Below are 15508 nucleotides of genomic sequence, written 5' to 3'. Positions count from 1 at the left end.
TACAGTCGTCAACGTTCTAACTCTTGAAGTATTTTAACGTTTTTTTAATTCTTGCTCAGATTTATAAAATTGCATTCCTTTTGTTAGCCCCGTGTCACTAATATCCTTTTTCTGAATTAAAATTATCATATTTAAAGTCTCGATTTTGCGAACATTTACATTTCTCATTCCGTCTTAAAGAATCCTGACACCTCACATGCAAATCGAATTCTTAGTGGCAACCTACACTCTATGGACTCACAGAGAGTGGCTCGATGACCTGCTTGGTCCGTATAGTGTAGACTGTAGACTATAGAAGGATTAAGGTGCGCCCTCCACTCAGCTGCAGTGAAAGAGGAACTCGTTGGAGTAGTTTTGTAGTAGGGAGGCATGAAAAAGATAAGGAGAGAAAGAGAGAAAGAGAGAAAGAGAAATGAAGGAAAGAGAGAGGAAGGACTATCGGGAGACCGTCGAGTAATCGGTGTCGGAATACCGTTGTATCTGAATGGACCACAGGTAATTCTCTGGTTCCCCGCAGCCTCCTGACGGAAAATGATTGCAGGATCGAGCAGCAGAGAAGAAGAGGCTCAGTCGAAGATCAACAGTCTTCACGTGAGTCTCGTTCCCCAGAAGAACTTTGGGAATTTTTTCCATAACAAGTGTTTTTTTTCTCTCCTTCAAACCCTGCTGCAGATGCCCATGAGCAAGCCACAGGTAAACTCGAATCTCACGTGAAATCATCCCGCGAATTTTAGATTCACTCGTCAAGATCTTCTAAGGATTTTAATTATTTTGTACCGTTGGAAAGTAAGTGAGACAGTTCCGTAAGTTAACTTAGCTTTTCAGACACACAGGATTCAATTTGTTTTCTTACAATACCACAAAATTCGATAAAGTTCAGATTTAAATTAATGAAAAATGAAGGTTCTTGTTACTTTCTTGAAAAATCGAGATGTTTTAATGTTCTTAAAAACATTTAAAGCCTCACAATAAATACTTTTAAAAAACTGGTAACATAACTAGAATAATGGGAAATTTCTTCGAAGGAAATTTCTTAAACTTTCAAACTATTGTAATAATTAGAGCGAAAAAATTTAATATATCTCATAACTGAAAAAATTACATAAAAAATAAAGAATTTATTAGAGAAATTCTATAAGACTTAGGATGTTTAGAGAATAATATTAATAATAATAATAATAATAATAATAATAATAATAATAATAAAACAATTAAACAAACATTGAAAAAATATAAACTACATTAACAAGAACACAAAAATTTACAACAAAATCATTAACATTACCATTAACATTGACATTAACATTAAAATTAACATTAACATTGCTATTAACATTAAAATTAGCATCAACACTAACATAAACAATATTAACAGCAATATGACTATCAAGATTAACAAAAATACTATTAACGTTAACAACAACAAAAACAACGACATTAAAAATAATATTAAACAATAACCATAATAAACCTAAACTCCCAGAATCAAAGAATTTCAAATGCTTACGTTTTTTAGTTTAATATTCTAGTTAAATAAATTTGGTCATTAAGACAGGACCTTTTATATTAGCAATTCTACGTAGGTACTTTCTGTAGGTACGTTCTACGTACGTATAGTAAGTGCTCGAAACCTAAAAGTATTTAGTTTTCAGTTTTTTAAATTAAAAATTTGTTCACAATACAACATTTGAACCAAGAATATATGTCAATAATATTTTTGTAAGAAATAATTAAATACAACTAAAAATATAAAGATACACTAAAAGATATTTAAATGTTCTTAGGATAATTGCAAATACTTAAATGTTCAGAAATATTGTGATTATTGAAACAGAAAAATGTAAAATATCTATTCATTGGAAAAATGTATTAAAATTTTTTGAATATATTAAAGAATTTTTTATACTTAAGATGTTTATAGCCTCATATGTCAAAGGAATTTTAATAAGATAATATAACAATTAAAAACAACATTGATAACAAAAGTATTAACAACATTACTAACATCAATATTAACAAAATTAAAAACAACAACGACACCAAAAACATTTACGAGAACAATATTATTAACAAAATTATTCACAGAATTATTAAACAATTAACCTAAAAACCGTAACTTCTAGAATACAAAAATTTCGCATCCTTTCGTTTTATAGTTTTATATTCTCCAACGGTACCTCTTTATAATTAATTACCTGTCTGATATAGACAGGAAGTCTTCTAGGTCGCAATTCGACGTACAGGTACTTGTTCAATTTTATTTAATTTTAAACACTAAATTTGAGATTGTTTAAATCCTAAAGCTTTTCATTAAAATTTGGCTTACAAAATCACACCTGAATCACGGATATATTTGAGTAATATATTTATTTAAATGGAATAATACAATGAAATAATACAAACAATGTCGCAATAAATTGAGAGATATTTTATTATCGTAAAAAAATTTTAATCTAACAATAAATAAGCATATGATCCGGGTGTAACGTAATTAGAATGATACAAACACTTATTAGGGACACTACAAAGGCTTAAACTTTCAAAAATGTTGTGATTGTTAGAGAAAAAAAATTTAGCATATCCGATAATTGCAAAAAAGTCCCAAAAATTCGAGAATCTACTTTAAAAATTCTCAGTTTTAAGACGGTTACAGCTTAATATGCCAAAAATATTTGAATAGTAATAATAACATGGACAATGGTAAAAAGAAGATTAACTACACAAATAATTTTTGTAACAAAATTAATAAAATTATTAAACAATTAACATGAAAAACCTCAAATCGTAGAATCAAAGAATTTCGAATGCAGTACGTTTTACAGTTTCATATTTTCCAACACCTCTTTTTAAATCATAAAGTTTCTAATGAAGACAAGGCTTTTTGTAGGTCGCAGTTCTACGGAGCTACTTTTTAAATTTTATGCATTTTTAAACGCTCGAAAGTTAGCATTATTTAACTCATAGTGCTTTTAGCTACAAATAGTCTACAAACTTGTATTTGATTCGAGGATGTATCCAAACTATTTTCAATGTTCCATAACTGCGTTTCAATTTTTCATATTCTGCTTTCCATTTCTGTGACTAAGATGTCATTTCTATATGAAGGATTTTCTCAATAAAACCGTAATCCCCAAATTGAAACGCAGTAAAGAAGAATTGAAACGCAGTTATGAAACATTGAAAATCTTGGGTCCCTCAATATATACAACAGCCATTCATTATTACTATTCAGTTTTGAAAGTTAAACGATAATAAAAATCAATTTGAAGGGAAATTTCTTTTTTTCTACATGCTATTTACTTTGAAGAAATGATTAATGTTAAGTAATCTTCTAAAACTTTAAAAGCAATGAAAGTTCAAAGGGAAAGCTGAAACGTTGTTTAACAGAAATCTAAATGAAATTATTAATATTCTGATCGTATGACCCTAAATTAGATTCCCATTTCTTTTCCTGGTTTGCGATTTACTTTTGCAAAGTTTAAAACCGTTCTGAAGAAAACCTAAAATTACGATTCGATTTTATCATTCAAGAAGATGTTTCAATAGAATATTTTCTGAATTATAAATTTTTAAAACAACTCAAAACAAAAAATGTTCAGTTTTAAAGGCTTACATTTCTAAATCATTCCATTTTTTTAATATCAAATTTGAAAGTGTTCTATTATCAATGTTTTAATTTGAAAAAATTCCATTTTAAACATAAATATAAATAAGAGTAAAGGTTTCTCTCATTTTGATCTCAAAAACATCCTAGTTTTTTGCCGTTCTCATATCTCAAATTTTATCAAAACTAAGTGATGAGTATCTGAAAAAGCATTCATTATAACACAACAATCAAATAATTAGTACTTTACTCAATTGTTTATGAAAGCGAGAAAGTAGGGTTTCTGAAGAAAACTCAATTTTGTGATATAGTGGACTTAGAACTATTTAGCTTTCCCTGCATCAATTCTTCTCTGGTGAATTTTCTCACACCAAAAAAAACTCATTTGTTATTAACTAAAAGAACAATTCCTATTACAGCCTTTAATAAATTTGATAGACTCTCCTTAATTTTTATTTTTCTTATCAGCATTTACTGAAATTACCTTCAATACTTGTTATATAAACAAATTCCGAGCTTATGTGAGCTTTTTTAGCATAGAAATGCAGTAGAAAAAATGGTGTTAAATAACAAAATTTGTAAACTTGAAATTTGCTATAATTCCAATTTTCATTCCTGGGTTCTCTCAATTTTTTTTCTAGTGCACTTAATTACTAAAAAATTTACAAAAACCCGATAAAATTACTCTACGATGTTCACAGGCGATACGGATTTCTTGCTAAAAGCAGGAGTAAACACAAAAAAATTAAAAATTAAGAAAATTTTAAAAATCTACGACAAGAATGTTTTGAAACAATTTGTCTCGAGCGCGGGTAACAAAGCTACATATTCATTGATTCGAAATTACAGTACCGTCCAGGAGTATGAGGTCGCCCAAAAAACTAGCGATTAAAAACATGCACTCGCTTGTCACAAGATATCTCCGGAAGAATATTTAATACATTATTTTCTAAATAAGGATTAGAAAGTCTATTAAATTTCGCTTTAAATACACTCTATTTTAAGTATTTTTGATAAATACAGACTGAGATAATGATTTGGAAAGACCGGTCTAATTTCTAATTTTTGTTTAATTTTTAAGATTCAAATTCAATTCCTAGCAAAATGTCAAAAAATGTTGTCAAAAATCTAAAAGTCACTCAAAATAATCCTTGAAATCATATTTTTATAATGAGCGCAAGAAACTGTAAAAATATTTACTTTTTGTTCAATTATTATATAAAATATGAAAGTATTGACAAAGGACATTATTAATTTTGTAAACGATTATAGCAAAGAGTTATTTGATAGATATTACCAGTCGTTTTCATAAACAAAAATTAAAGAATATTAGTTCAAAAACAGCCAAAATCTGAATTTATGAATGATAGCAGTTTAAATCATTAATAATTCCATTAAATTTGCAAAGTATCGGGGAAAAGTGTGAGGGTAAACATTTAAATTCGGAAAATGTAACATTTTTCAAGCTTCTTTGGCTCAATGTAAAAAGTGGATTTTACGGTTCAGTCTGAATTAAAAAAAAAAGTTACCATTATTTCTCTTGATTTTGCCAGAAGTTAAAGTTGAATCTTCAAAATGGGAAACAATTAGAAATTAGATCAGTATTTCCAAGCTATTATTTTAGTATCTGTTTATTAAAAATACTTCAAACTCTTATTTTTGACCCACCCTAGTGATTCAATTGGATGTCTTTTTGAAGTCCTTAAAGTGTCTTTGAAATTTGTAAAGGTTGTGGTTTTATGCTAAACCTAAACTTGATATTCAGAAAGCAAGTTGAGTTAAAGGACCGCTCCCAGTAATAATCTAACTCTGACCGGTCTTTCCAACTCATTCTTTTAGTCTCTATTCATCAAATAAACTGTAACTTGTGCTTATTTGAAGGAGAATTTAATTGTCTTTCGAATTCTTTTTAAAAATATTGTTCTATCAAATTTTTCTGGAGATATCCTGCAAGAAGTGAGTGCATATTTTTAATCATTAATTTTAGGTGTCCTCATACTCCTGATCAGTACTACAATTGAGCTTCTTTAGGATTAATACGTTACCTTTTTGTATTGTGTCGATTTTGAATTCTAGAATTTTTTATTTTCGACCTACTCTAGTGAGAAAACTGAAGTCCTTAAAGTGTCTTTGAAATTTGCAAAGATTGTGGTTGCATGCTAAAACTAAGCTTGACATTCAGAAAGCAAGTTGAATTGAAGGACCAATCCCAGTAATACCATAACTTACACCTCTTATATTTACATCAAGAGGGGGCTTTGAGGGAAAAGCGGTCACGCTGTTACCTTAAAGTACTAGTCTCGTGCGATCGCGCGCAATGCAACCAAGTCGTTCCAGTAATCGAGTAACGAATTGTTCATAACGTTCCGGTTCTTGTAAATGGATCCAGAGGATTCCATTCGAGTTTTATCGGATTACTTGAGTGTCGCGGATTTGGTTACCACCTGGAATCGCTTGTAATTTGCAAATTATGTCTCACGGTACATTGCTTTTTTCACTTACTTGGCGCCAGCAAGAACTTTCAAATGCGTGTTTCGGTTCAGCGACTGACCTTATTTTAATAAATTTTATTGGACTTGTTTCTAGACAAAATCATATCTAAATCTTTTTTTTTTTAATTAGAAAAAAACGGTTGGAAAGTACATTGTTCGTTGGAAAAATTCAAACCGATGAAAGAGGAAATGACGGAATAACGAGGGGTGCATAAATTCTCCTGGTACCCGTCACGATTAGTAACACCTGTTTCAGCTGGCTGCTTATTTCTTCCTAATTTCACGAAAAAGTAAAATCTCGTCAAAAACAGCCGCGGATCTACAGGGTGGTAAAATAGGTGACCCCCCCCCCATGATTATTTTCATTTACTTTCAATTTTATTATTTTTCTCTCAAAAATGGAGAAAAATTATAAAAAATATCCATATTTGAAAGACTGAAAAAGATTGTACATATCTACCATTCTTGAAATTCATTCATTCTCGTTTAATTTTGACATCATCTGCGACTTGAAGTGATATAAAGTTGTCCAGCTTGCATGTAAATGCTTTATAATTGATTTTCAAATCATTATTTTTCAACTTTACGTTTAGATTAAAATGATGAATTATTAAAAAGAATTATGCATAATTTAGAAATTAATAATAATTTTCCACGATATAGTGTCATTAAAGCTTTCAATTTATAACCATATAATTTTAAACGATTTTAGAATATTTTCAAATATTCAAAAAGTGCTTAAATATCTATAACATAAAATTATAGTCTTAAATACGCATTCTGAAATATTTTAATTTTTGAGGCCTTGAAACTGAAGTCGTTTAGCTTTGAAGGTTTAAAACTATAAATATTTGTTTTGAAATTTCAAAATTTTAAATGCTCAGTCAGAAACGTTATGAATTTCATAGTTTTTAGTTTGTAGGGTTAGTTTTGTTAACCAGATAAAAAAAATGTTTAAATGTGAAGTACTTTATACTTTTATATAATTTTTACATTTTTGCGGGCAATATATCTAATCCTAATCAGGTTTGGAGGTGATTACATTTTTCAATTTTACTGTGTAAAAACAAGCTTTTGGTAAGTTTTGCTAGATACTATTTTCTTCGATGACTCATTAAACTTTTAATATCAAATTAGAAATACGTAATCCTTAAAACTAAAAAAATTAAAAACCTTTTAGTTCTTCAGGATCCTATTAAAATTCCTTAAATCTTATGAAATTCCTTTTTATACCACTGAAAAAATATTATGAAGTCACTTTAAATCTTGACGATCCATTAAAATCCAATAAAATCCCCTTGAACATCCGTCAAATTCCACGAAATCTGATATTTCCTAAAATCTTGGAAAATTTATTTAAATATTTTAAGAGATTTTAAAATCCCTGAATATCATTGAAATCCACGACAATCTTACACAACCAGTTAAAATCCTTTCGAAATGCGTTAGGATCTTTTAAAATATCCAGAAACCTCGTATAGGTCCTATAAAATCCTTCCAAATCTCTCGAAATTCTAGGAACTTCCTTCAAACAGCATACAATATTTTCGATTTCCTTAAATTCATCAAAATCTTGGGAAATTCTTTAATTTTGTTTTAATCTCTTCAAAATTTCTTGGAAACTTTGAGAATACGCTAAAATATTTCGACTCCTTTAAAATCTTTTGAAATACTTTAACATTTTTCTAAGCACTTGAAAATTCCTGGTAACATTTAAAAATATAATTAAATGTTTCACATTCTTCGAAATCTCTTAAAATCTCTTCAAGTTCTTGAAATCTTTCGAAAGTATTGGGTGATCTTTTAAAATCCTGTGAAATCTAGTGAAATTGTATAAATTACTAAAATCCTCGAATATATGATACATTCCCTTAAAAAACTTAATAAACAAATTTTTTAATATCTCTAAATCTTTAAAATCCTCTAAAATCCCGTGTAGTCTTTTTTTTAATATCCTAAAATCTTATAAATCATATGAAATGCTTGCAAATGTTTAGAAATTTATGGAAATTATTTAAAACTGAATACTGACTGAAGCATTGGAAATTATCTTCAAATATTTGAAATCCTACGATATCACTTAATTTTTTTGAAATTCTTCATACATTGTAAAATGCTTATGTCTATTTTTTATGTCTATTCATATACTTTAAAAATTACTTAAAATCATCCCATAAAAATCCGTTTATGAATATTTTTCCTCTTTCGCGCATTGCAGTTTACATTTGTTAAAAGAAAAATTCAATTAAATACAATTCTTCGTAAAATTTAAAAAAATATTATCTCATATAGTTAAGGAGATGCAGCCTTCGGTAGTCATATTTTTCTGAAAGATTTGACAATAGAATAAGCTCTCATTCGCGTAAGCTGCTAAAAAATCGAATTTTCGGCATACTAAGTTAAATGTTACTAAACATTATTTATTAAAATTACTTTTAAAAATTCCAAATATTGTTTGACTATAAGCCGACTGAACTGCTGAAAATCATATATATTTTCATTTTTTCTGAAAACTTGCTGTGTCTAGTTTCTAAGCAATAAACAATGCTTATGCACAGAAGTTATTTTAAACCCAATTTTTGTTTATTTTAAAAGGTTTGATGCAAATCAATGAAGAATCCGTTGAGATAACTACAAAAGCGACTAAGTGGATAGATAACTCGAGAAAGTATAGTTTTTTTTTACTTGTCGGCGATTCACTACTACAACTCTTGATTACCAAAAAGTCGATTTTTTCGTGAAAAGTGAAATGCTTATGGGAATAATTAGTTCTTTCAAATTTTTTTAAATCAGAACTGGAGCTTCATCTAGTCGATACATTAAAATTCTTTAACGAAATAAGTTTCATATCTTAGGTCACAGGTAGACTGAACTGCTGTACACTGAATTTTGAGCATAAAAAGTAAAATATCTCTAGGAAAAATGAATGAATCCGAATTGTCTGGAAATTGGTATCAGAACTTCATATAGTCACACTAGTTGGAAAATTTTAAGTGAATTGGTTTCTTTTTTTTAGGTTACAGGTCAGTTAAACTGCTCAAAAATTGAACTTTGAACATAAAAAGTGGAATATAATCAAAAATATCTACGAAGCAAAAAATGTCGAGCAAACAGTTATTAGTATCATCAACATCTTTTGTGAATTTCAAAGCATGCGAAATAATTCTAAAAGCTATTTAAGTTTTTGAAATGATAAATTTTAAAAAATCTCGAATGTTGGGAATGTATCAAAAATGAAAAAAAGAAAATCTTCTTGAAATTATTATTATTAAACAAAAGAGAAAACCTCATCAAGAATTCATTTTTTCCCATTTGAATATTCTAATACATTCTCAAAGTTTCTGTGAACTTTCCAACTTATTAAATTAAAAATTTGAATATCTTCTTGAATTATTTTGCAAACTTTGATTTTATAAACTCTGTAGATTACATTAATTATTTTTACTGGCAGGAATTTTTACGTCATAGAGTTTGTTAGTGAGATTTCACTCTTTTTATATGATAGACTTTTTTATCAAATCAAATACACGTTTTAAAGGAATAGAAATATTTAATATTAAGCATAATATGATGTATGTAATTAAGTTTCATATTTATATTATATAATTTTTTTAAACAATTATTAATCAGAGTAAAAAAATTCGTTAATTTTTTTCATATTCAAAAATAAATGAATAGCAAGAAAGAAGGTTTCAAAATATGTGCTGCTTTATATTCGTTTGAACCAATCTTTTGAGTAGTATAAGATGTAGTAGGTGTCTGTGTATGTGATTATACTAAATAATAGATTTGTATTCATTACAAATACTAAAACTCGATAAATGAAAAAACTAAATTAATTTTTTTAAAGTCGATGACGAACTCTATCCAATCGACTTATCCTCAAATTTATGTACTAATTATTTAATACATTTAAACCCATTTTGTCAGAGATCAATAAGTCTTAAATCAGGAAATGATCTGTCTAATCAAGTTTTATAGTCGTGAATATAGCGGTAGAAAACGAGAAGAATTAGAACAAGTCTCTCCAGTTTTTGCTTCCTGCTACAAATGAAAGTGATAGAGCAATAAAAAAAGATGTTAATGTTATAAATAAATCATAATAAGGAATAACTGTATAAAATATATTTGCAATTTATTAATTATCAAACGGGTAATCAAGGTTTTCTTGTAGGGTAAAATAAATAAAAACTAATTATTCATCAACTTTATTTTTTGAGAAAATATTATACGAGTGATCTTTTTTTTAGGTATGCCCACCCCGGAGTTCGAAGCGGTCAATATTCTGGAGACCCTCGAATCGGGATTGGCTTATCTTCCTGGGGGACGAGACCGCGAAGGACGACCTCTGGTTGTGGTGAATGTTCCGCCTGGTGAATCTCCTTCCACCACAAAATCGAAACTGAAAACTCTACTCGAATATTACCTCTCCATATTCAGGTATATTTTACAAATTCTCCTCACCGACTTTTACCGACATCTAGGACATTCGATGGTTCATGTCCATGCTGAATTTAGGATCTCCGAACGTGGGTATAAATAATGGAAGGAGAGTGGGGTTGACGCAGAATGTAACATTAAAAATGGAAAATACAAATTTAAATAGAAATTTTTTTAAATGATGAGAAATATGAAAATTAGTGATTTTATTTTACAACTAAAGCAATTAAATACAGAGAAACTCCGCCATTCCATGCTACTATCCTTTATGAAATAATTCCTCTTTTTCTCCATTCTTTCAACAAATTTCCGCTTTTTCTCGTTGTTTTTTTCTTTTCTTTTTTCTTAAGTACTAACTGAATTAATAGCATTTAAAATGAAAAATCCAACTATCTTCGTTGAAAGTTAGTTCTTTCTACACGAAAAGTCTACTATGATATTGGTACTATGATATTGACTTGGTTGAAAATTCACCCCTTGGTAGAAATGTTATCTACTTTTGTTAAAAGTACTCAAATTTGATTAAAAATTAATCTTTTTTGATGGAAGGGTTAAAAAATGTTGTTGAAAATTTGTCTTTTTCTATACAACTATTTAACTACTTTTTATTTAAAATTAAAATATTTTTTAGTTGAACTGTTAACTATTACATGTTTCGTTAAGAATTCATCTGTTTTAGCCCTTTTAGATTAAAAATTCAAATTTTTTCTAAAAACTTAATCATTTTGACTAAAAAATTCAACTATTTGCTTAAAAAGTCTAACTGCTCGTTTGTAAATCCAACCATCCAGTATCGTGTATTATATATTTCGTTGAGAATTAATATTTTATAATTAAAATTTAACTATTTGGTTGAAAGTTGATCTTCCTTTTTAATAATTCTTTTTTTATATATTATTTTAGTTTGAAATTCAAGTATTCTGTTCAAAATTTAACTATTTTTTGAACATTTTTGTCTCTTTGGATAAAAAATTCGTCTGTCTTCTACGAAATTCATCTACTTGACTTAAAACTAGACTATCTGATTCTAAATGCAAATATTTTTGGATCAAGTTTAATCTTTTTTGTTTAAGAATCAGGTCATTTAATTGAAAAATCATCTAGATAATTAAAAACTCATCTATTTCGCTCAAAAGTTCAACAGTTTTGTTTTAAGTGTCACTTTTTAGTTGACAATTAATTTTTTCGTTGTTGAAAACTCAACTATTCGGCTGAAAATTCATTTTTGTATTTTAAAAATTTTAATTATGTGGTAAAATTTGTAACGTTTTCATTAGAAATTCAAATTGCGTGGTCAAAAATTCAACTGTTTTGTTATCAATTTTATTATTTTTTGAAAATTCAAACTTTTTATTCAAAAAAAGCATATTTTTTAGAAAATTAATTGTTTTGTTGAAAGCTTGTCTTTTTGTGGTCAATTTTAATGTTTTTTGTTTGAAATTCAAATAGTTGGTTAAAACTTCCTCTTCTTAAGTTGATCATCCAATTATTTTGTTGCAAATTTGTTTGTTTGTTTGAAAAATCAACTTTTCTGTAGAAAATGCAATATATTCAGACCTCAAATCTTAAGCTTTTCATAACGAATTTAATATGTCAATTATACATTAATTTCATTTAAATAAATGTCTTTCCTTTTTATTCAACTAATTTTTTTTTAAATCACCCTTTCTTTCCTCTGTTTTGAGTGCATTTTTTGTTGTGAAATCTGTTAAAATATTATGTATGATTTGTGTTTTATTTTATCAAAAGAAATCCAAACAAAATTGTGACATAAAAGGGGGGACGAATGTTTCTATTTGTGAACCGTAAACTGATAAGCACAGTATATCCTTGGGATATTTTTATATTCTCGTCAATAATCTAAAGTTAGTTGGAATTAGTTGGAATTGGTTAGAATGATCCTGGGTCAGGTATTTTTTATCCGCCTTCCAATACAAATTATCCGGCTGTATGAGCCTATTACATTCTGCAATTAATTTTGTCTGAATCGAAATAATTTATGATGCATTTAGTAATAAGTAATTAAATAATTAATATTTTAGCGAAGATACCAAACAAAATGGTCTCTGTCTTCTTATTGATGCCCGTTATGCCGTGTGGCGCGTTGCAAGAACTTTTATTCGATTATCAACTCTACTTTTGGGTAAAAATGCAACTTCTGCGATTGCAGTTCGACCTGATGGTTTTTGGGATAAGCGGGTTGACAATTGCACAAAATCTCATAAAGAGGGCGAGGTAAGCAAGAATAACAATAAGAAGAAGAATAAAAGCTGATTTAAAAATTTCAACTAAATTTAAAGTAGTAAAAGTTTCTTAAATACACTTCTTTTTCTAGCCAGTTTACATCCCAATATCAAGATTATACAATTTTATTGACCCTACGCAGTTAACTTACGACCTGGGAGGGACCAAACCCTACGACCATACAGAATGGATTCAGTCTCGTGTGGTAATAATTCCGTGGATTCAAGAAACTAAACAGTAATTTAATAATACTATACGCTTTTTAAATTGAATATTATTTTCCAATAGCGCATCGAGGAACATACAAACGACGCTCTAAAATTGATTACAAAAATGACCGACCTACGAGATAGATTAAGAAGCCTTGAGGGGATTCGTTCAAGGGAATCCAAAGATAATCTCTCTTCCTTTTGGGAAATCGGCACCGAAGTTACGTATGCTGCTCGTCGAATTCTTCATACAGGTTTTTCAACTTTTTAAAAACTAAAATACTTTTACTCAGGGGCTGTCCATAAACTATGTTACCAATTTGAGGGACGCGGGTTGGGTGAAAATATTGTTTATTACGATATTGTGCATACTGTGCATTTTCTTATTATAATTAAAAAAGGAAGGTAAACATTTTCTTCGAAAGGAAAGAAAAAAATTCTTTGTTTGAACAAAAATAAAAAGAGGAATGAAAAATGAGAAGGCAAATGACCAAATTCCTTTCCTTCTCTTTTGATTTTTATCGTTATGAAATCATAATAAAAAACATTTTAAAAAATTATCACCAACAAAAAATACGAAAGAAATAAAATGAGAAGAAAGGGAATTTGGTCGGTTACCTTCTCATCTTTCTTCCCACTTTTTAATTCTTGTCTAAAAATAGAATTTTTTCTTTCAATTTTGTCGTTCGATTGTTGGTTTTATTTTAAAGAAATCTCCACGTAAACTTGATTATTGGCTATTAAACAAGATTTTAAATTTGGTTTTAGTCTCATTTAAATTTCTTAACTCCTTATGTTTCTTAGGTTTCCTAATGATCAGTTAAAAAAAATTCTGCGGAAAATGAGCCTACAACATTATATTTTAATAACTTTTTACTATTATTGCAAATGGGCAGGGTCATCAAAGTGCTATAGCACTGAGGTTATCTAATATGTAACCTAATAAGATTCAATAACAATTTCATATTTCGGAGTTCACTCTATATTTCTTTTATTCACCTCTTTTCCTATTTTTGAAATAATTGTTCTTTTTCCTTTATTATCAAGCAGCTTTCCCCTTTTCTTCGGGTTTCGCTTAATTATGTGAACTGAATTAATCATTCTAAACATTCATCTCTTTTGTTGAAAATCCAACTATTTTGTTGAACTCGTTTCCTTTTTAATCGAACTTTAGTTTTTTGTGCATAAATATTTAAATATTTCATTCCTGGTTAAAAGTCGATATTTTATAATTGAAAAATCAACTATTTGGTTAAGAAATGTAACCTTTCAAGTAAAAATTTTAGCTATGGGTTTGAAAGTTCGCGTATTTTGTTACAAATCTTCATTTTTCGTAGGATTTTACATATTGGACACTTGATTTTTTGTTGAAACATAATGTTTAAAACTGGAAATCGAACTATTCTATTTTTGGTTAAAAACTTATCTTTTTTAGTTCAAAATGCATGTACTTTGTTGAAAATTTCTCGTTTATTAGAAAATAAATCTCTCTAGTTGAATTACTTTGTTAAAAATTCAACTATTTGATTAGTAATTTTATATAGACGGGAAATTCAACCTTTCGAAAAAATGCGTCCTTTTGGATTGGAATTTCAACTATTTGGTTGAAAGTTGAACTCTTTTCTCAGAAATTTAATTTTCCTTAAAGGTTCATCACTTTAACCGAAATTTCGTTTGTTTAGTTCAGATTGTCACTAGTTTGTTTAAAATTAATTTATTTTGGTTGTGAATAATTTTTTTCAACGGTTCAAAATTAATCTTCTTGTTGAAAATTTATCTTTGTAGATAAAAATGCAACTAATCGATTGCAAAATTGCAAATTTGTTGAAATTTTACTTACTTTGTTGGAAATTTTAATATTTTGTTAAAGTTGTTTTTTTTTAGTCGAAAATGCAACTATTTTCTTAAAAATGATTTCTTTTGTATCAACAATTTAACTATTTGGATAAAAGTTCAAGTATATTGTTCGAACATCGTCTCTTTAGCTTGGAAGTTTAATTATGTGGTTGTTGATGAAACTGTTTCGTTTACTAATAATTATTTTTTTGTTTGAAAAGAGTAACGCCAAAGTTACCCTATTTTTTGTACTTCCCTAGCGACCTGAGAGAAAAATATAAAAATATGTTACAGGTATTAAATTACTCGTAATTATTATTATTATTATTACACCATTAAGCCATTTCCCTTTCGAGGTAGGCGTGACTCACTCGGCAGGGGAAAGGAGTAGTGTGTGGAAGGGATAGAGATTTTTCAGATTGGTCCAGAATTCTCGTGCTATTTAAGGTGGCTTGGGCGTTTGGTGCCGTATAATGTGGGGGGCACTGTGGGGGCTATCTATCATGCGATCAGTCTTTATTTGAATTTTATTGATATACGCATATTATAATGTTATCTTAATAAAAAAGTAGAAAACGACCAAAAAAGCGACAGAAACATATGATATGATATGCCTCAGATAGTCACAGCTATTGTGCAATATTTGCAGTTTTTCATTGAAATTTTTCACCAATGACATCGTC

At 28.4% G+C, this 15508-nt stretch overlaps 1 protein-coding gene across 7 annotated transcripts in view; it reads left to right on the top strand.

Moving 5' to 3' along the window:
• The first annotated feature begins 495 nt into the window (after positions 1-495).
• LOC117168782 (SEC14 domain and spectrin repeat-containing protein 1-B) overlaps positions 496-15508 on the top strand; it is a 40399-nt gene continuing 25386 nt past the window's right edge. For 2 of the 7 annotated variants that reach the window (XM_033354575.1, XM_033354574.1), the window contains exons 1-5: positions 5937-6084; positions 10347-10536; positions 12579-12771; positions 12872-12985; positions 13069-13243. In XM_033354575.1, the coding sequence (XP_033210466.1) occupies positions 6075-6084; positions 10347-10536; positions 12579-12771; positions 12872-12985; positions 13069-13243 (682 nt within the window). In that variant the 5' untranslated portion in view covers positions 5937-6074. Of the gene's footprint in view, positions 694-767; positions 787-5936; positions 6085-6226; positions 6435-10346; positions 10537-12578; positions 12772-12871; positions 12986-13068; positions 13244-15508 lie in introns of those variants that run through there. The other 5 variants (XM_033354577.1, XM_033354578.1, XM_033354576.1 and 2 more) reach the window with 5 other exon arrangements.

The sequence above is a fragment of the Belonocnema kinseyi genome, chromosome 3 (genome assembly GCF_010883055.1).
Source record: "Belonocnema kinseyi isolate 2016_QV_RU_SX_M_011 chromosome 3, B_treatae_v1, whole genome shotgun sequence".
In the NCBI taxonomy this organism is placed as follows: Eukaryota; Metazoa; Arthropoda; class Insecta; order Hymenoptera; family Cynipidae; genus Belonocnema; species Belonocnema kinseyi.
This window is presented reverse-complemented; position numbering and strand designations above follow the sequence as displayed.